Here is a 20,982-nt window from a genome sequence, read left to right on the forward strand (position 1 = left end):
TTCTCCATTCATGGTACAAGAGAAGGCATGCTGCACACCGGACTTACTTCTGCCAGACTCAACCATGCGTTAGTTGCTGCAGGGTCATTCATGGATTTGTATTTGGATAATCTACCTATTGCTAAATCCAGTCTCTAAGAAACAACACATGATGGTATTATTTAATGATCAGCCAAAACAAAAAAAAATAAAGACATTAAGATGTTAAGGTTCTGGAGGTCGAACACTGACATCATGGTGCATTTGCCAGTCTGAACCAAGCCTTACACGTCTTCATGTTTACCCTTTTGTAATATTTTAGCATAAACCAGTTTAGTGACAAGCTCTTATTCTAGGAAAAAAAAACTTAAGATCTTGAAATTGAGTTCTTCAAATTATGGGATGGTGAATTTGGTCATTAGTCATTTTGCTTGCAAACTTGGTAAATGTTAAACGGTCGTTTTAGCTCCATCTTCATGAACCCCATTTAAAAGACCACAGAGATTTTTATTGGTGTCTGGAAACGCACAGCTGCTTTTCATTCACATTGTGTGTCTGCTTGAGTCCGGACCAACACTTTGAACTGCATTGTGTTTCTATGGAGGTATACAAATAAACTTGTGCAACAGTTGTAGTTGGTGGCTGTATTAATCCACCTAATCGGCAGCAACTCGTTTGCAGATTCCAAGTCTGCCAGGAGTGAAGTAAGCGTCTGGAGTTTTAGACGAGCTGTCATTTGTGTCATTTGCCATTGTGGAATGGTACTGAAGAATGCACATTTGTGTGGAAGTGTATACCTCAATGTGTAATGCTTACATTGTAAAAAGAAAACAATCTATTTTTAAAGTTCGCACAATAAATGATCACATTCAAACATTTTTCTAATGACGTCATAGGCCATCATACTCTTCAAGTGTAAAAAGGGTAGTGAATGAAAAGGAGGTGTACACTTTAGTAATTTTAGACCTGTGCTTTTCAAGGTCTGATGTAAAATCAGGATTGCCTGATTTTAGAAGCTGACAGCTGGTCAGATGAGAAAAACTCATCTGACCAACATTCTCTTGTGAACATTGATGGTTAACATTTTGCTAATACAGCATTCTGTCAAACATTTTGAGGTAGCTTTACATTGCTGACATCAAATAAAACTAAAATCTGCAGACTTTTGTGTGACAAATCCTCCACTTTTTCAAAAGCTTTCTGAAAGTTTGTTTTTTTTGTCTTAGAAATGCCTTTCAGACCTTCACCTCTGGAAATCTGAACTATTAAACTTTTCAATCTGGAAATACCTTTCTGAGCTTTTCAAAAGGCAAATGCTTACATTTCACATAACATGTGACACTAACTAGTTTTTTTTATGTATATTTAACTTTAGGTCATCAAACAATAAGAACATTTCCATCTAAAATTCACTTTCTTGTATAAAGTTAGTGAGTTGGCCAAAATGTAAGATATGAAAGGAGCTGCAAACAGTCAACGTTCCAGGTTTATTTTCAAGCAGACGTTACTCTTTGTGAATAGTTAATTAAAACCCAAGCAGTAAGAAAACATTCTTTAAGCATTCATTCAGTGTGTGTAAAATGGCTACATATCTTCTACATTAAATTTCTTATAGTCATTATTTTAAGGTCATGGGGGTTAAATTCAGCTCCCACTTTGAATGTCTTCTCCATAAGAAGGCCTAGCATAGACATAAAGGCAAAATCATAAGCAAATGAGGTCCAACTACAGTGCAGCAACTGCACTTTGTTCCAATGGTCCATCATGCAGGTTTTTTTGTAAGCGGGTGGAGCTAGATGAAGCTAAGAGTCAGACCACTTCACTCTTGTGAAGAATAGCTGAAATGCCTGCTGGCTCTGGATGTGATCCAGGTTGGGTCTTTTGGTGGAAATTAATGTTCATGATGGAGAGCGAGATGGAGCTGTGGTCTGAGTTAGAAGATTAATTATTAGGAGTGCAGGCGTGCTTTAGGTGATGTCCTCCAGGATGTAAAAGATGAGCTCCATCACTAAAGGCTGTTCGCCCCTCTTGTGGCCCCTGCTGTGGATGACTGGGATCAACACGCTATCCAGGGCATTGAGGTACTGGGCTGGGAGAGGCTGCCCATTGCTCCCAGCCACAAATCCCACCTGGAATTATAAAACAAGCTGCTGATTAATTTTAGTGCAGTCACATAAAGGAGATTGTGCAAGAAACCTGGCGATTAGTAATATGTGAGTGAAAGGTTGCATGCTTTCCCCCTTCAACTCAACCCAAGGTGAAAATAAATGTACCTGAAGCATTTGTATACATTTATATTGATCTAAGATGATCAAAGTTAGTAGAAACTTTTAATTATTTATCCACTACTTCTTGCTTCCCTAAATGTGGTGCAATAAAGAGGCTTTTAGCTTCTGGGCTCATAACTGGTAGAGGATCTATATTTATCTAACCATCTCATAGAGTGAGCAGGATAGAGAAAATGTGGCACAAATATCTAAAAAAAAACTACAGCAGGGTTACAGCTTGGTCACAATGAACATTTTATGTCATCTATATGCCAAAAAACGTAAACATGTGACGATTATTCATATTTGCTATTGACAGCATATGTGGGATTAGCAGACTCCTGCCTTGACATGCCTCCTTTTAAACACCGCAGTAGATGTAAATGAGCCCTGCACGCGTGTTTCTCCTGGCTGCACAGTAAAAAATCATGACATCTCGCGGGAAGAAAAGAAAATTGGATGCAAGTTGAAGACTCAAAGACTAAGGCGTAAAAATACAGACTCGGCAGCTTTTAATATTCCGTGTGCAAAATCAGACATGCCTAAATGATTACATTATTGGCACACGCTATTATTGAAAATATGTGTCGAAGCAACTGTAAGACTGTGAGATTTTAAACTTTACCGATGTGTTCATTCAAAAAGGGCTGTAAACAGAGATATTCAAGGGTTTGAAATAATGCCCTTGAATTGTAGGTTAGTCAACAGGAACCCACTCTATCATTTACAAGAAATTATGCTCACAAGCTGATGTCTTCATGGCTGCCTTCCTAATTCATATGAAACCTGGTGTTATGTAATGCTGCCTGCCGGCATGTTTCTTTTAAAAATACCAGGAGGAATTTTTGAGAGTGAAAGACAAGTTCTCTGAAATACAATGTGTTAAATAAAAAACATTCAACATGATATCCATCTAGAAGATATAGCCAAATCAACACAGAATTGGTTCATCAGACAGACAATCACAGTTCACTCAGGGATATTTCAAACACCAGCTGTCAGTCCTAGAGAAAACCTGTGGGGTTAGCAAAATAAAAGAGAGTAAGACAGGATTCTGACATTATAGAAAAGAGGACTGGTTGTGAAACGTTACTGAAGATTATGTTTACTATTACTATTTAATGGCAGCAGGGACACCAAAATTTTCCTAATAAACATTCTTAAATTGGTTTGGAAATGAAAAATTAAGGGTTAGTTTTTTTATCATTATTTTTAATTGTGAGGTTATGTCACTGCAACAAAATTTGGATTTACTTGAGGGGTTTTTTAAACTCTTTACCAGGTGTGCCAGCATATTTGTCCACATCTGTATTAAGCTACAGATTTTAACAGAAAAACAGATGTCAGAACATAAAAATCTTCTAAGGTTAACAGTGGGCAACAACATCAGAGGCATTTTCCATAGCATCACACTCATTAGTTTCTGACCTCATGAGAGTCAAAAGTGACCCGCAGCCCCAGTTTAGCCATGCCGTCCTCCTTCAGCAGCTTCAGGTGTGGACACAGGGCCAGGCAAAATGCCCGGGCGATGCGCTCTGTAAGTCGGCTCTGTTCGGCGGAGTCGGTCACTCCTCTCTTGGGATTGTGTCCTCTCACCAGGAAGAACACCTGGACAGCAGAGGGTTTTATACATGCAAAAGAGACTTTATGGTTCAGATAGAACACACACATGTTGTGTTTTAATGTGTACTTCTGTCCAGCGGATGATCTTCCCATTTTCTTTGTGTTCTGACTTCTGGAACATCTTTGTACTGCTGATGGACTCCATGGATTTCCCATCGATGGGGCTTATGACCCTGCAGAGCAAAACGATTTGTTAAGCCAGAACATATAGGAACTATTTATCTGGACATTGAAGTCCTGGATTGTTGATACAAATAATGAAACATCTTAATTAGTTTTTTGACTCTATTTTGACTTGTATTGTTCTGTAGAACTGAGCTCAGCTTCAAACAGGTGGAAGTACCAACCCCCTATTCACAGTGCACTTCTCCTCCACCCACTGTAAACAGACAAGCTCCCGGCTCTCTGGTTGGTCGAGCCGCCCGCATGTGACGGTGTAGTCTTTCATCTCCCGGAGCGACCGGCGGATCTCCACCATGGTCTCCACGGTGACCTGCACCATAAGCCCATCTAAGGAGAAGGGGACAGCAATACAAGAAAAACACACAAACAGACACGAGTGGGGACACACTGCCACACATGCATCAACAGGCAGCAACACACTCCTGACAGCCTGTTAAGTTGTTCACACACAAAAACACACACAAAGAGCATCATATTCTGAATAACCCTAGTTTAAAGGTAGGATGTTGGATTAGAAATGTCCTGTGAGCAGGTCAAATGTTTTGTGCTTCCCTTCTTATATCACTAGATATCGTACCCTCTACGATGCTGGACTTGGCCAGGCAACCTGCCGAGGCTTTCAGGGCGCTGCTGAATATAAAAAAGCACGATCCAGTAACTAGAGAGAGAAAAAGACAGAAACAAAGAAAAGAGCAAATGTTTAAATCATGCAACAATCAAACATTTTGTGCCCTCTGGTGTTACAGATCTGAAACTGCAGCCACATTTCTTTAAAAGTAAAATACTGACTTTAAGCTTCTGTGTTAAGGTGTTTTTAAAATGTGAATGTATCAAAAAAGAACTAATGTTACAGAGTGTATAACTTTAGTACTGCAACAACAAAAAAGAGAATAATCAATCATTCTGTTCCGATTTCAACAACACTAATAATTCCTATAGCAGTTATTCCTCATCAATTGGGTTAGACATTTAGGGTAAAAACTATTTAAAACCAGTAAAATCCTTTTACAAAGTCCATACTGTCTTGATAATGTTACTTTGGTTTCTCAATGATCTGTTACTTTTGCGAGGCTGGTTGTGGATGCTGATAGCTTGGGTTTGGTACTGGCCGTCGTCGGTTTGCACACAGATGAGGTGGGAATCTGCTGTCTCATTGAAGGATGCCCCTATTGCCAGCACATGTTCATTGGACTTGTTTATGGCCTTCATTAACTGAGAAAAGGGAACAGAAAAAGCCCACAATAACAATCAAGGCACAGATATGTATACATTTCCTTTTGAGGCTCAGTCTTTATACCTCATTATACCCGGTAGTCGGTATGTTTATGAGAGTCTTCTGAGCCTCTAGATCCACAGTGAGCCCCGGTACTAATGGTAGGCTGTAGCGGTAATTCCTAAAGTCCTGAAAAACAGGAAGTATAAAGAGGTCAGTGTCTGCGATGGGAAGTTTGGCAGAAGTTATGACACCAAACTTCCCCCTGATGCTGGTAAATCCGGTGTTGTAAGAAGTGAAAGCCGTTGCAACATGCTATACTCACGACTAACAGTCTCATTATGGTGTGACCTATTTCCCCAAAGAGGGGCTTCCTGAACCGCACGCTGTACAGAGGACAGGGATAAACTGGACAAACAGAAATAAACGTGAATGACTCAGGGGGAAACTTGACACATTAAAGCTGGAAGATGTCACAGAGTGGCATTGCTCACATCTATACTCTGCCCCAAGTCTCAGCATGAGGCGCAGGGGAAAGGCTTTAGCCCACGGCACCTCCGCTCTGTGGACCAGCAGGCCAAAGAGGTAGGGCTGATTGGGCAGAGGTAGACCTTGAAGCGACTGAAGTGTGGAGCAAACGTACATGAAGCCTGCATGATCCTCGCTGCCTAAGAATCGGCTGCCAAACAGGAAGAGCGACAGGTGCCTTACAACCTTCCCTGCAGAAACAAAGAACTGAAGGTCAGCCGAGTCATTATGACAAGGCATATACCTTGAGGGGAAAGCCATGTTCGCTATTCAGAATGACTGGCCTAATCGTCCTACCAGTCACGGTGTCCCTGTAAAGTTGGAGGAAGTGACTGAAAATGTCTTTGGGGAAACTTTTCTCCTCAGGCAGACACTGAAGGAGCACCACCACCTCCACCTGGCCCACAGCATGCATCCCCTTCGTCGTCACACACCAGCACTTCCTGTTGACATCTGTCACACATTTAAGGTAACATCTTTAAGCTTTAGGATTATCGCTTCTAAGGCAGATGAGGAACTTCATATATGCAAATTGCATTTTATTTTGGGGTTCAAAATGGAGAAAGAAAAAGGAAAACAAATACATACAGTTGACAAGTTTGACCATAGCAAGTAGGTTTGCATTGAGGACAAACACCAGTGGCTTTGGCCGGCCGCTTTCCAGCTCCTGAATGAGTAGCATCTCAGAGGGCTTCTCCTCCACGGTGTAATCTGAGTGGGGGAAAAAAGTCACATGACTGTAATCTCATCCCCTGCAAACCAATAACCCTAAATTCTTCCTAATTTATTTTATTCCCCTGATCAGTTCATTATCATTTTGAAGAATGATAATGTAATTACATTTATTAACAGAAAAAAAATTGATAGAAAGGGGTTAATGCACACCTGACAAGGTAAAAATGTCCCCGCTACCCAAAGTATTTGTTAGTATGACACATTGATGCCACCAGAAGGTAATTTGAAAATTAAATTACAAGCACATCCTGTCAGATCCGCTTAAAAGTTTCACGATGTTCTGCAGCTGCTGACTTAACTTTTCTACTTTTTCTGTTCTTACTTTTTTAATCTTCTCTTTGTTAGCAAGACGGGCATCCAGCCGAACATTGAGCTCCCCGTTTTCACCTGCTGCTATTCTCCCTGCTTTGCATAGAGCTCGTATTTTATTTCCTCTGTTTGCTCTCACTGCAGGGCGTAGTAATAAAAGAAGCAGAGGCAGAAGAAAAAAGAGCTGCTAAAACTTCACCTCCTTTGACTCCAGTAGAGGTGAGGATGGGCGGGAGGCCGTCTAAGGGGATGAGGTTGGCAGAGCTGCTCACTAAGGCTGTGGGGCCCCAGCCATGAGGACCACATGCCTCCTAAAGTCACATTAAAAAAGATGAGCAATCTATGAAGTAGTTACACCGTAAAAGAAACTACAGATAGGCACAGTGCCATGCAAAGGTACTCGAACCTTTGCATGGCAAAGCTTTTCGTCATGCAAAATCAACTTTTTCCGATTTTCCAATTTTATAACAATAGACTTATGTTTTTCTTTTTTTGTGTTACAAACCACACCAAGTAGTGTGCATTTGTGAAGAAGAAGGATAATGGTGAATGTTTTTATATTTTTTTCATAATGGAAAATATAAAATATCACATGTGTTTGTACTGAGCCCCTTTAACGTTGATAGCCCTAAATAAAATACATAGCTAAATAAAAAATAAAGTTGTCTGATCTAGTGTCAGTAAAAATACAGCTATTTTGTTGGAGAATATTATTGAACAAACAGTGTTATGAAGCCTAAAAGTCACTCTAGTTGAGATAAAACTGTTGAGAAGTTTAGGGAAAGGTTAGGTTGTCAAAATAAACTATTATGATTTCGACATTTTACAGAGCAGTGATCAAACTATTCAACAAAATGAGGAGCCTGGCACTAATCAGGAAAGAAGCAAATAGGCCATTGCTAGCTGTGGAGGAGTTGCAGAGATCCACTGCTCAGGTGGGAGGAAGGTTTTAAAAAGTTAAATCATTTCACAACTATGTACTCATTTAAGTTGGTGTATGACATCAAATCCCCGTGAAATACGTTGACGTTTGTGTTCGCAACATTAGATTCTTTTAGACTGGTGTGTATCTGGGTATATTTTTCATTTTTTAAACCTACATTAATTGTAGTCCTGTGTGGTTTTAAGGTTCTCCTGATCTGTGGTGAACCAGCAGGACTTCTAGCAGGCTCGCCCAAGTCCCGCCTCATCAGGGGTGAGAAAGTAAGTCCTCTCACTGGTGTGGCTGGAGCAGACTCAGACTGCTGGCCAGTGAGGATTTCATCTGCAAACCACACCCTCCTTTTCCCTCTCGGAGGAGTCCCTGTAGGAGAAAACATAACACTTTGGTAGTGCATTTCCTTTTTTTTTTTTGATGCACGTAGTAAACAACTACATTGGTATTTTACTTACTCTTGACAAGGGCTGAATGGCAGGACACACAAACCCTTCCTTCCTTGCCATCCAGATGTGTTAGTCTAAACTTCATATTGGAGCAGAGCGCGCAAAACACCTGCCAACATGCACACATTCGTTTCACACGTCACTAACTGTGTTTCACTTCACGCTTCATTATCACAAAGGAAATGTTGAACTTTTGAGTAAAATCAAACTGCCCTCACCTTGCCACAGGCACGGCAGTGGTGCCTCCTCTTGGTAAATGTAAACTTTGTCCCACACTTCATGCAGACCTGAGCTTCAGCATCAGGAACCCACACCGGAGCCACCTCCCCCAGGACGTCACCCTGATCCTCAGGCAGAACTCCAGAGGGGCTCATCTGGGAGTCATTATCAGGATCCGTTGGAGGATCAGCATTCTTCCCCTTTGCTTCGTCCTCACCGGCTCCCTGGGTCTTGCCTCCACTTGTCTCGGCTCCTCCTTTAGATTTGACCTTCCTGAACTCCCGCGTCCTAATGCACGGATTCTCGTGTGAAGAAGCGAAAGATGCTGCAGCTTCATCTAAGCTGGAAAAATGCTCTGCCTGCTCCAACCCACTTTCCTCCCTTTCCTTCTCCTCAATCACAGACTCCTCTTTGGACGGGAGAACTTGAGACTGAACGCCTTCCACCTGATCCTCCTCTTCCGGCCAGGCAGCCTCGGCGGGGCTCAAAACCAGGGTGCTAGAAGGGTCATCATCACCCCATGTGGAGATGGTGGTCACAGTGCAGCTGCCTTCCTCCAGCTGGGACTGTGATGCTGCTTTGGTTGGACGCTCCAGTGGTTTTTGCCCACATTGCCTTCTGATTGTCTCATCCGAGGAGGCTTTGGAGGGAGAATGTGGTCGGAGTTGACTGGAGCTCAGTCCAGGCTTGGTCATGTCACCATCTTTGAGGACCAGTAGGCAAGGTCTGTTCAGCCACTGCTGCTTGGAGTCCTGTAGAGATGGGTTGTCTCCTTCATCTGCTCAGACAAAAGTGGGGACAGGCATGTCTTTGTCTCTGACTGTTTATACTGTGTGTAAGTATGCATACTCTTTGAACCTTTCCACGTTTTTATCACATTGCAACACCAACTTTAGTGTATTTTCTTTGTTGGTCTATGTGGTAGATCAACAAAATGTAGTGAAATATTGTGGAGAAAATTGTTGCACAAAACATTGTTTAAATTATTTCTAAATGAAAATCTGAATATCGTGTAGCAGTCTCTGCCAATAAAGCTGATTCTCACCACATAGGTTCTAGGGGTGTGCTGAAATTCAGGAAAAACAAGATAGGCAGCATAGTAGTTTTCTGAAAGTAAAGTCCAACTTGGTCTTCAATCTATAGGGTTACTAGAAGCAGATATCTTGCAATGTTACTTTAATATTTTCAGATGATGTTCTTTCCATATGTTGTTTTCTAAGCAAAATACTTAAACATACCGCCATCCCAGTGCTTCACTGTTGGCTCAATTTTTTCAGGCTTGCGAGTTTTCTCTCGAATGCATGGCTATAACTCGAAATTAGTTTCTTTGTTCCTTGACACATTTACAAAATAAGCCTGGCTTTGTTATGCTGATTTTGGACTAAAGGTCTCGTCTTCTCTAGGTAGCATTTCATCCCATCCCGGAGCAAGTCTTGTTTCACTGGAAGTAATGGCACTCTCTTACTTGATTCAGCCAACATCGTCATCATTTACTTTTCTTTTGGTGAGGTTAGGACGCACACATTTTGCACTAAAAAAAAAACATCCAGCTCTGAGATACAAAACATTTGCCATTCCAAAACGGCATGATAACTGTTTCCACATAATTGTTTGAACAAATGAACGAAGCAGGGCATCTTTAGGCATCTGGAAACTCTCCCCGTGGTTGAATAAGACTTGTGGAGTCACAATTCCCTTCTTGATATCTTGTCTGGTTTGTTTTGGTTTTCCCACTGTGCCATACAAGTAAGTTATAGTGTCTGAGTTGATTTGGAAAAAAAAGACTTGCTTCTACTTAACTCAACCTACCAAAGTCATGACATCATCATCATCATCTTGGCTCTCCCAAATGTTTGAAGGCTGACGTTGAAGTAAAAAAAAAAAAAAAAATTGAGGGAAAAAAAGGCTGTGCTTTTATACAACGCATGTAAATATCTGGTTTTATCTGTATATGCAAACCAGTGATACAAGCTCCTCCTTCTCTCTACCCTGATTCATTAATTTTTGTAACCTTCTGCAGCCGCAACCAATCACCGATTCGATTTCTAATGGCTCGTTGAACTGCAAATATCGACGCGTGAGAGGAAGTCAAGCAGACTACAGCTCTAGTCAACCCATAGGATTAACAAAATGTTTTGGCGAAATACTTGCAAGTAGACTTCTGTTTGATGATGGAGCTCGTCCGTCTCAGCTGAAGGCTAATTAAATGACTAATCCTGCAGTTCAAACTGCATTGCAGCTTTAATGAAAGGGAAACGGGCCCGGTGGTGTCGCTCCTGCTGCAGAAGCATCCGCGTAAAAAAAAAAAAAAAAAAAAAAAAAAAACTGAAAGCGGCCGCAGCATCTCGCTCCTCGCGCGCTCTATTTATCGGGACAGTGACGCATTCGGCACACACGTGCGAAAGAGCTTTCATCCTGCCACGCGGTAATCGAGACCCGGCCGGCCGGCGGCAATGCGACATCCTCTTGGTTACATCACATCCAGCCGGACAGGTCATGGGTGCGGACACAAACACGCATGTTTGAAACGATGCGGTCAAGGAGCTCGGCCAATGCTGTGTCAGCGTTCTTTATCATCACCCTGCGACGCAGCATCAGAGAAACTGGATCAGCCTGCTTAAATGTATGCGTGCATGCCCGCGGCCCCTTACCCTCTGTTACTTCTCCTAGAAGGCTTTCATTCTCATCATCCCGGGCAGAGAAGAACTTCAGCATCTTATTCTGTCACATCTGAGTGCAGGGGAAGCAGCCGTGGCCTACCCAAAAGCAGAGAATGAGATGATTCCTCCTCCTGTCTTACAGCCTCCCCCCCCCCTCTCGCTCTCATAGAGATCTTTCCCCCTCCCCGGTGTCTCTCTGCAGCTCTTTGAAGAAATCCAAGAGGTGTGCAGAAACGTCCCTCCCCAGTTTGCCGTCCACACAGCCCGCAGGACAGCGTGCGAGCCAAGATAACAGTGCATAGATGCCAACCTTGTGCACAATCTGTCAGGCTGTTTCAGCAAGTCAGCATAAGCACACAAAAGCACAAAACCTCTGAGGAAAAAGAGGTTAATAACGTCCCAGCATTCACCACAGCACTATGTAAAAATAAATAAATAAATAAATGTTTGTCACATTTATTTTGCCATAAACAAACATAACTGTTTTAAGACCTTCTGTGTATAACCTGTAATCTTCACGATGATTAACAATAAGGTGGTGAGATTTAAGCCAGGTTTTCCACACGCCAGCCTGACTCGGTGGGCCACTGTAAAGTAGAAAAGTCTCTGGGATTGTTGGTGATATGTGAAATGCCTGGGCGACATAAACGCAGAGAGACGTTTCTGCTTCTTCTCGGTCCAGCCCAGTCCAGTCCACGAGGTCATCAACATCTGCGCTAGTTTGCCTCGTCCTTTGAAGCTTCATCGAAGTTCTCCACCAGATCTGCGACACGGGAGCAGATACGCTGTTATTTATGCAGCTTTGATGCTTTGCAGTGGCATTCATACCATTTCAACATGTTCGCATTTTTTCACTAACTTCCAAGTGCTGTATTGATATTTCAAAGATACGGAGGAGGACACAAGAAGAAAAGCAGACAGAGGAGGACAGAACGAAGGGAGGAACGCGAGGAGGAAAACAAATATGAGATCACTAAGGACGAAGTAAAAAACAGATGAAGGAGCAGAGAAGAAATAGAGGAGACATTTTTCAAAAATGTCAGAATGTTAATGTCAGATGTAAGCTTAATTCACATCTTACTGACATTTTATATTTGTTTCTAAAAATCAAAAACAAATTTTATTTGTATAGCACATTTCAGCAGCAAGGCATTCAAAGTGCTTTATATCATATCAAACACAGAAACACAATGCAACATAGAATCAACAATCAAAACACGACATTAAGTCAAGTTTCATCATTAAATTTGTAATTGATTACATTTCACATACAATCCTAAACAGGTGGGTTTTTAGTCGAGATTTAAAGGAAGTCAGTGTTTCAGCTGTTTTACAGTTTTCTGGAAGTTTGTTCCAAATTTGTGGTGCATAGATGCTGAAAGCTGCTTCTCCTCGTTTGGTTCTGGTTCTGGGGATGTAGAGCAGACCAGAACCGGAAGACCTGAGAGGTCTAGAGGCACATCCTGTTGTCTGTAATGTCGGTTTCGGGGGACTGGACAAGCTGAACATGTACAGAATCTGCCAGGAGTTTGTTGAATCCAGTGACACCTGAGGAAGTACATCTAGTTCTTTCATTTAGAGAAGTGGTGCTTATCTTCTGTGAGGCGGAAATGGTTTTAGTGTGGCTGACAGACACTGTAGTTTTTCACAGACGGACAGATAAGCTCACATACGGTAGATAAATTGTATGGATGGCTAAAACATTTTATTTATTTCTAAGCCAACAGCTGCAATTTATCATCTAAAAGTATAGGCGCTGTGCATTTATGAGTGGGTGCAAATAAATTCTGCTGGATGCAATCATAAAAGTGGACCTTCCACCTAGTGCAATTGTTGACATTGCTGGTTAAACACAGAAAAACCTGTTCATGGGTGGACTAATACAGAACAACGCTATAGCTTCTATTATTAATTTTAATAACATTATTTAAACATGCTGTGGACTCAACCATACAAGGCAAAGGAGCAGGAACGAGACAGCATGTGCTGGAGTTACAACTGGTTTCAAGAGTTTTTCTGCGACCCAGCATGGTTTATGGTAAACTGCCAACATGACTTAATGATCTTTATGGCCTTCTATTCTATGAAGATCAGATTTGTGGAATTACAATTAGTTGTCTTTGCTAAAGGTTCTTTCACTTAAGCTGTAGGCCTCTGCAGCTCCTCCCAATTTGCTACAGGTTTTAGGGTACTTCTGTAAGTAATGATCTCCTTGCCAGGCCTTTCAGTTGAGGTCAATGGACGCATCCGAGTAGGTCTGGAGTTGTGCCGTACTCTTTCCATTCTCAGACAATAGATTAAACAGGTCTCAGTGAGGCAATCAAAGCTTGGGACATTGCTTTATAACCCAACTTGGCATCAACTTTCTCCCCGAGCTGCCCGCTGTGATCCTCGGTCTTCATGACGCTGTTTGTTCTCTAATATTCTCTAACAAACCTCAGAAGTCACAACAAAACACTTGGATTTGTACTGAGATTAAATTACACAATGTTGGCACTGTGCACTGGAGTTACTCTATTAGATTTAGCAAGCGCGACTGAATTTTCGTTGCTTACAGAGTCTCTAAACAACTGTGACATTTACAAAGAACATACCTGGAACCTCATCATCCTCTTCCTCAATGTCTTCTGGCTTTGGAGGTTTGCCATCGAGAGCTGAGAGAGAATAAAAATCCAAAACATAAACCAATTATGTTTTCATTATTTAAAACTAACATTTCCCTTGTGGTAAATCAAATACCAGAAAGGTTTATTTCAAGAACCTGTTTTATATATATATATATATATATATATATATATATATATATATATATATATATATATATCTCATCATGTTGTGTACAAAACAGACTGGAGATCTTAGTTTCAGAACAAAATGTAATTATTATGAACATGAAAACAAGCTTAATGACTGGATGCATATCAGTGGCATCAAAGATTTGTACAAAAATAGTGATTCCAGTAATAAAGATAAGGCTTGATGTGCTACACTCTTGATAATGAAAAAATAACTTCTTCCTTTTCAGTCTGTCACTATATATTTATAACTCATCTAGTAACTTGCTGAGGTGGATCACTTTTTCCAATAAACAGACGAGTCCATAGCAAGTTATGTATTCATTAGATGAAATTGGACAAAGATCCCCTAAACAGCTGCACTCACCATCTCGTCTCTATTGAGACGGAGATTCTTTCAAAGGTTTTGGATAAAATGATCCCTTCCAGAATTAGATGATCAAGCAATCTAATCTGGTAACACATTTGTGCCACTTTATTCTTCTTCTCAGAATAACAAAATATCCACGAGTCAACATTTTAGGCAGCTACTTATTTCTCCACACCAACAGCTACAGACACAAATCTTTCGCTCGACCTGCACCCACCTTGCCGGGGGAAGTGTTCAGCCAGCTTCCGCAGGCTGCTGAGGCTGTCCCCTCCCAGCTGACTGAGGATGCTGGGAAGCATCTCTGTCAGCTGCTTGGTCTCAGCGTGGCCTGTGATGGCGAACGTGTTGGCGGACAGAGACGCCTGGACCTTCGGGTTGTTAAAGTGGATCACAGTCCCGTCGTCCTTGATCATGTTCACCTGGAGCGGAGAAAGAATGATCTCTAAACATGTTTGGCGTGCTGCGAAGTAAGGGAAGCTGCCCGGGTTATTATGAAATGTAAAAGTTTGTACCTCCTCGATCCCAGCTATGTTGTTGACAACTAACTTCTTCAGTGAACTCTGGAGCTTTTTGTCATCTGCCGTTGCGGTTCTGTGCACCACCTTCTTCTTCCTGCGCGCTGAGCCCTGAAACCAAAACACAAAAAAGTTCTTCAATGATAAAGCCACTTGCAAAAGTGTAAACATATATATGAAGTCGTGGTTTTTGGGGCTGAATATGGTTTGAATACTGTAACAGTTATTGTATTGCATGACAAAGCAAAACCTGATTTTACTTCATTAATCTGAGTCTAAAACCTTTAATATTTTAATATGCTTAATCTGTTTGGTGCCTTGATTTAGGCAAAAAAAAAAAACAACCTCAATTTCAGAGAGAGTAATGTGATTGACTGCTCTAATCAGAGATGCAGCCAAGAGACCCAGGGGAGCTGGAGAGATTCATAGCTAAAGTGGGAGAATCTGTTGTCGGAAACACCATAAGCTGTGTAATCTACCAGTCTGGGTGTTGTAGAAAATTAAAAGAAGGAAGTCACAGTGGAATGAAAGCCATAAGAAGTTGCATTGCAGTGTGAACAAGTTTGCAAAGGGACTTGAAGTCAATAAGGTGGATATTCTGGAGTGGCCCAGTCGAAGTCCACGCCTTGATTCCCAAGAGAATTTGTGACTTGAAAGGGGGATGTTCACAACCTATCCCCACGACCTGACAGCGCTTCAACAGTTTAGGATCCAGACTGAGACCCATCCACACAGACTCCAGGCTGTGATTGCAGCCAAAGGTGCATCTATCAATTATTGACACAAATGGGGTGAATATATATGTCCTTATTGCGTTTTATTTAATTCTCATTATTTTGTAGGAATTAGTTTTACTTTAACATTCAAGAGAGGGGGGGGGGGGGGTATATTTAATTTAGTTTGTGTCAAAAAAAAAAGCTAAACTTTGTTTATTGTGATTGATTTGTAAAAACAATAAAAGAGTAGAGCATTCAAGAGAGTGAATACTTTTATAGGCACTGTATTTCTGAATCTTGACAGTCTGAACCATTCTTTCTTTCTTATTTCTCAGTGCTTTTTTGTAACACGTTTTTAAGATGTCATCGTTACCAAAGACCAGTCTGAATTGGACAGCTCACCTTTCCTCCTATCCGCACCTGGGCTTGAAGCTTTGCCAGTTTCTCTTGATTCATGCTGTCACCTGCCAGGAAACCACACAATGACATTAGCAGCATAAAAAAGAACTGCCGATATGGTAGCTGCTTTGATTAGCTTCAACCTTAGCTCTGCCTTTAAGGAACACCGTGTAGAAATAAAGCAGATCTCTAAAAAGCGCACATATTCTGTAAACTGGAAGCCAGATGCGATCAGATGTGAATTTATCAGCCTGCTTGTCCAACAGCTGCACACATGAACCCATAACAAACAGCACAGCCGTCCTCTCCTCCGTCCAGAAAACAACAACCTCACAGTCCGCTCACACAAACAAGCTGCGATCTGAACAAACCTGCAGAAATCTCCCCAGATGTTTGCAGCAGAGAAGCATACAGCGGCGTCTTCTGTTCTTCTTCGTTTCCGACCAGTAATAGAGACCTGAGATCGGGATTATGCTGACACCCACTGGACGTTTAGCATATTACAAAAACAAAGCGATTGCGTTCTCATTTTGATTCGTAAAACACCTGAATTTTACACTGGAGTTCTGTTTTAATGACACTGAATACTCCTAATGAGGCCAAATATAAATAAGAAATTAAATAGTATGCCTCTTACTGATGTTGCGTTTAACATTTTTATCCAACGTTGCAAATTTGTGTGGGAGAGCTTCATTTCATATTTCATTCTTTACTTTCTGATCCTATCTTGATGTAGGCCTATGTTTTAATGATGCACAATAATTGTCAGAGTTTTGCAAATAGTTATCTCATGGATAAGTGAGATAACTTACTTATTCATGAGATAATAAGTAAGTTATTATCTCATAACTTACTTATTATCCAGCTTGTTTCCAGCCTGGAAACAAGGTGAGGTGGACCATGCTGTTCTTTGAGAAACCGGTTTCAGCTAGTTCAGAGAGCCCTCTACTCCTAATCTTTACGCTTCTGTTTTGTGACTGACCCCCACCCCGCTTTCAATAAAACCAGGCTGCTGCAGGGTTGGAGTTGTCCTGAGGCACCACTGAGACTCTCCCCCTTTGCAAAGGCTGAAGTGATACTACTGTGGTTCTTAATATGTACAGGTTAAAATACCCAACAGTAATTACTTGTTTACTTCTACCACTAGTTCTACCCTACCATTCAAACTCAATTTTTCACTTTGTCATATGACAGCCACACATTTCTTAGTATTGTTTTTTATTATTATTATTTTAATTTGATAAAATAATGCAAAGTAAAGTCGTATTTTTATATATTGAAACTTCACTAGCAAGGACCACGCCACAAAGATACAAGTTTAAAGATTTATTGATGGAGGGATGAAGGGAGGAGGGGAGGAGCAGATGAAAGGATGAGGGATGAAGGGACATAGGGATAAAAGGCTGTAGGGATGAGGGAATGAAGGGATGAAGAAATATAGGGATGAAGGGATGTAGAGATGTAGGGATGAGGGATGAAGGGATGTAGAGATGTAGGGATGAAGGGATGTAGAGATGTAGAGATGAGGGATGAAGGGATGTAGGGATGAGGGATGAAGGGATGTAGAGATGTAGGGATGAAGGGATGTAGAGATGTAGAGATGTAGAGATGTAGGGATAAAGGGATGAAGAGATGTAGGGATGTAGGGATGAAGGGATGAAGGGATGTAGAGATGTAAGGATAACGGTTTTCTTATTTTCCCGAGCCCGCGTAGGACCCCCCCAGACGGAACCTGTAGCAAAATAAGCAAAGCATAGTTAAAAATGAAGAGGGATGAGATTAAATAGATAGAGGGTGAGGAAGGGCGGGGTTGACGAAAATGTAACAAACTGAGATGAATGGGTGAGTGAAGTATAAGTAGAATGATTAGAGGTGTGGTTTGGGCGTGGCCCTGCTCCCGCACCTAAGTTAACACATTAACTTCATTGCTGGAAAATGTGGCCTGCAGAGAGTTGCATTTTACTGTGAGATTTTTAGCGTTCATGACTAATAATTGTTTTTATTGATAGACTCTTCCACCTGAGCTGTAGATCTGTGTATATCCTCCATAGCCTTTTGGCTGCTTCTCCTCACTCAGCCTGTCAGTATAAGTGGATAGCTTTGTTCTGGCATCCTTACGGATGTGCTAAACACCTTTCATTTTAATGTAAGAAGAACAGAATTAAAATCTAACATAAAATACACATAAATTGTATTCTATGCTATTGGGACTGTATTTTCCAACCTCTATTTACAATGTTTGCACTTGACATAACTGACTTTTACAGCTAGTATGTTAGAGTTGCACTAATGCGAACAATAGCTCATAAAGTAATCAAGATAATGAAACTATCACACTAACATTAAGTCATAACATGTATTAGTTTAATGCTTGTAAGTCATTTAAAACATTTTACCCAAAAATCAACCATTTCTTTTGTAAAAATACACTAGAGAAGTGGAGAGAGATTTGTTCTGTGGGGCTCTATTAGCTCAATGAGCAGCATTTCTCCCAACATGCGAGAAACCACTCTAATTAGTCTGCATGACTTTATTTTATTACGGCTTCAATAGCAGGAGCCATTTATAATGAAATCCATAAAGGTCAAAACAAAAAGTCTTGGCCACCTTATATCAATCAGCTCACTCTCCAGGATTTTGAAATAACTTTTCTGTGTAATGGAATTAAGCAGAAATGTTCACATCCAAAATGTTTTAATCAAAAACAAGGTCAATATTGATCAAATTACATTGGTGGTTGTTGTTGTCATGCACGTATGGTCCAAAATCATTCATTCACATTTCACGGCAAAGTGGTACGATATTCTGGAGCTGCACTCAAAACAGAGACACTAAGCTTCACTAGAACAACAAATGGTGGAAATAATCCTCCAAAATGTCTTCTAAGCACTAAAAATTTCAGACAGTTTTGTTCTGAGCCACTTATGGAACAAAGACGATTCTCAATGAGATGTTAAAATGCAACGTCATTCAGATCAGAACTGCACTGCCGCTCGTGTAGTCAACCAGTGACATGAATTCTTCCACATCCTGGTCCTGTTTTCTCTTCAGATCAAACCATTCTGGCCAAAGTTCAGGTGATGGATTGGACGGCAGTGTCTGGAAGGGGCTGTCTGCTGTATCGGATGCAATAAGATTTGCTTGGCTCCCGTGAGCTCCCGAGCGTGCTGCGCTGCCAGCGGTGGAAGGTGTGAAGCTTTGAACCCCAGCAGCTGTGAAACAACATGAAGATTTTCCTCAGGACGGCCTTCCTCAAAAGGATGTAGACCCAGGGGTCCAAGATCTGGTTCCATGTGGCCATCCGTACCGTTGTCAGCAGACTGAAACTGGACGGTTCATCTTTAGCTCTGGTGCTGAGAATGATCACATGGACCTGGAGCACAGAATAATACAAAGTGAAATACTAGAGCTAAAGAAAATACCTTGAATTTGAGTTTGTTGGCCAGTTATTCCAATGAAAGATAGAAAGAATTGATGAAAAAAATCAACATTTTATGCAAAACTTACGTTTTTCTTGTTTTATGCAAGACGTTGCGATTAATATTTTGTCAATGACTAAGTTATCTATCCACAGACTAGCTTTGATTTGTGAAAGGAGATTGACCCGAATGTTCAAGAACAACCCAGGAACCTCCAGAAGTTAAAGACAATCATAAACCGATAGATGCTTGAACTCCAGTGTCTCTGTCCACAGTGGAGCAACTTTACTGTCACCAAAGACAACAATCTCAAAACACACATAATGGAATGGGTAATGCAGGCTAACATTAAGCTTCTCAAACGCCCACGACCTGAACCATAATGAAGATTTGTGGACTACATTTAAAAGCTGGGTCCATTCCAGGGAACTAATCAATTTGAATGCGTGCTACTGTTTCTGATAGCAGCATTAAAATATGCAGACAGAAACTTGATAATGCTACAAATAGCGTGTCATTTCTCTACAATTTGCTAAGGAACATATTAGCGGGAGGCAATATCTGCATATTTGAGCCTATACTTTTAATCCTGATCACATTAGAGAAAAGTTAAGAAATTAAAATAAAATAAGCATGCATACCATAATTCTGACAATAATGTAACCTAGTGAGAAAATAAAAAAAAATAAAGATAGAAAATGGAAAGTCCAGGATTTTACTTTGTCTGATTAAGGTTTTAATCTCACTCTCAAAACCTCAAACACCAACAAATATGTAACCAATGAAGCTCTTTGCATTGGCTCCCACGAAATAGTGAAATTCTTCCCACCAAATCTGCTAAGTAACGACACACTGAGAGCAAGTGCTTACCAGTAATGGACCCCAGCACACGCAGCTCACCAGCATGATAGCCAGCAGCTGGCAGATCATCTCCAGGTGGTAGGATGTGCCTCTGCAACCGTGTTTGTGGCGCAGCCTGCCGTGCAACAGGGCACAGCTCGCCAGAGTGTTGCACACAATGGAGAGCAGAAGAGCCAACAGACCCAGAATGGAGAAGATCAGAGGTAGCAGCACATCTAGCCAGTCTCTGGGCTGCTCCATGTGGAAGAAGCACCAGCTCCTGGACCTCTGAACCTCATAGGGTCTCCTCAGCAGCACAGGCAGGAACGCCACCAGTGCGGCGAGCAGCCAGGTGAAACCAAGCAGCCTTTTCATGAGGTGTGAGGACAATACTGCTGAGTGGAAGATGGGCTTGGTAACTCCGATGAAGCGCTCCACGGCCATTGCACTCGAGAGAAGCAAGGGGCTCAGACCGTAGAACACCATGCACACCCCGAAGATGTTGCAGACGATGCCATGCGGGTCAAAAGTGTCCCACTTCCTGTGAAAGCGGTAGACGTGCAGCACAAGGGAGCCATTGATGAGGTGACCCAGCAGGTCAGTGGTCACCAGGCTGCTGGCAAAGAGCAGGAAGGACGCCTTGGACTTGATGCGGTGGCGACTGTAGGATTTGATCAGAATGAAGAGAGCGAAGCTGTTGGAGAAGATGCCCACCGTCATGGAGATGACGGATGCAGTGACAGACAGCTCCTTATGGCAGCAGGTGGAGTTGGAATCTCTGACCTCTGACCTGTACCGGGTTTCGGAGCTGTCGTTGGATGACATGACT

At 41.6% G+C, this 20,982-nt stretch overlaps 3 protein-coding genes across 7 annotated transcripts; all 3 read right to left on the reverse strand.

The window, feature by feature from the left end:
- Window positions 1-1,452: 1,452 nt before the first annotated feature.
- Window positions 1,453-11,415, reverse strand: zfyve9b (zinc finger, FYVE domain containing 9b). Of its 3 annotated transcripts, none has more exons than XM_032571404.1 (16): window positions 11,091-11,415; window positions 8,439-9,217; window positions 8,230-8,329; window positions 7,938-8,140; window positions 7,037-7,148; window positions 6,382-6,504; window positions 6,091-6,246; window positions 5,760-5,984; window positions 5,591-5,673; window positions 5,350-5,454; window positions 5,114-5,264; window positions 4,630-4,710; window positions 4,217-4,379; window positions 3,937-4,042; window positions 3,675-3,854; window positions 1,453-2,108 (listed from the first exon to the last, which is right to left on the reverse strand). In XM_032571404.1, exons 1-16 carry the CDS (start codon window positions 11,152-11,154, stop codon window positions 1,947-1,949), a joined length of 2,793 nt encoding a protein of 930 aa, XP_032427295.1. In that variant the 5' UTR covers window positions 11,155-11,415; the 3' UTR covers window positions 1,453-1,946. The 3 variants fall into 3 exon arrangements, with proteins under 3 accessions (XP_032427295.1, XP_032427296.1, XP_032427297.1); XM_032571405.1 differs by lacking the exon at window positions 11,091-11,415 and adding an exon at window positions 10,249-11,062; XM_032571406.1 differs by lacking the exons at window positions 1,453-2,108; window positions 3,675-3,854 and having other exon boundaries at window positions 3,971-4,042; window positions 4,217-4,362.
- A 124-nt stretch (window positions 11,416-11,539) lies between these two features.
- On the reverse strand, window positions 11,540-16,384 carry btf3l4 (basic transcription factor 3-like 4). 3 transcript variants are annotated; one of them, XM_032571411.1, is made up of 6 exons: window positions 16,266-16,384; window positions 15,898-15,959; window positions 14,777-14,890; window positions 14,482-14,683; window positions 13,694-13,753; window positions 11,540-11,862 (listed from the first exon to the last, which is right to left on the reverse strand). In XM_032571411.1, the coding sequence occupies exons 2-6, from the start codon at window positions 15,949-15,951 to the stop codon at window positions 11,816-11,818; spliced, it is 477 nt and encodes a 158-aa protein (XP_032427302.1). In that variant the 5' UTR covers window positions 15,952-15,959; window positions 16,266-16,384; the 3' UTR covers window positions 11,540-11,815. The 3 variants fall into 3 exon arrangements, with proteins under 3 accessions (XP_032427302.1, XP_032427301.1, XP_032427303.1); XM_032571410.1 differs by lacking the exon at window positions 16,266-16,384 and adding an exon at window positions 16,146-16,257; XM_032571412.1 differs by lacking the exon at window positions 16,266-16,384 and adding an exon at window positions 16,038-16,060.
- Window positions 16,385-18,569: 2,185 nt separating this feature from the next.
- Window positions 18,570-20,982, reverse strand: ptgfr (prostaglandin F receptor (FP)). Its single transcript, XM_032572934.1, has 2 exons — window positions 20,184-20,982; window positions 18,570-19,267 (listed from the first exon to the last, which is right to left on the reverse strand). The coding sequence occupies exons 1-2, from the start codon at window positions 20,976-20,978 to the stop codon at window positions 18,968-18,970; spliced, it is 1,095 nt and encodes a 364-aa protein (XP_032428825.1). The 5' UTR covers window positions 20,979-20,982; the 3' UTR covers window positions 18,570-18,967.

The sequence above is a fragment of the Xiphophorus hellerii genome, chromosome 9, assembly GCF_003331165.1.
Source record: "Xiphophorus hellerii strain 12219 chromosome 9, Xiphophorus_hellerii-4.1, whole genome shotgun sequence".
NCBI classification, from domain to species: Eukaryota; Metazoa; Chordata; class Actinopteri; order Cyprinodontiformes; family Poeciliidae; genus Xiphophorus; species Xiphophorus hellerii.

Coding starts and splice junctions, on each gene's coding strand:
- zfyve9b (XM_032571404.1), bottom strand. CDS start 11,154: ATGCTGAAGTTCTTCTCTGCCCGGGATGATGAGAATGAAAGCCTTCTA. Junction 5,265..5,349: donor CGACTACCGGGTATAATGAG/GTATAAAGACTG, acceptor CCCTTTTCTCAG/TTAATGAAGGCCATAAACAA. Junction 4,043..4,216: donor AAGTGCACTGTGAATAGGGG/GTTGGTACTTCC, acceptor TTTGCTCTGCAG/GGTCATAAGCCCCATCGATG.
- btf3l4 (XM_032571410.1), bottom strand. CDS start 16,170: ATGTGTGCAGCTGTTGGACAAGCAG. Junction 14,891..15,897: donor AGGTGCGGATAGGAGGAAAG/GTGAGCTGTCCA, acceptor TTTTGGTTTCAG/GGCTCAGCGCGCAGGAAGAA. Junction 13,754..14,481: donor TGAACACTTCCCCCGGCAAG/GTGGGTGCAGGT, acceptor ATTCTCTCTCAG/CTCTCGATGGCAAACCTCCA.
- ptgfr (XM_032572934.1), bottom strand. CDS start 20,978: ATGTCATCCAACGACAGCTCCGAAACCCGGTACAGGTCAGAGGTCAGA. Junction 19,268..20,183: donor TGTGCTGGGGTCCATTACTG/GTAAGCACTTGC, acceptor TCTGTGCTCCAG/GTCCATGTGATCATTCTCAG.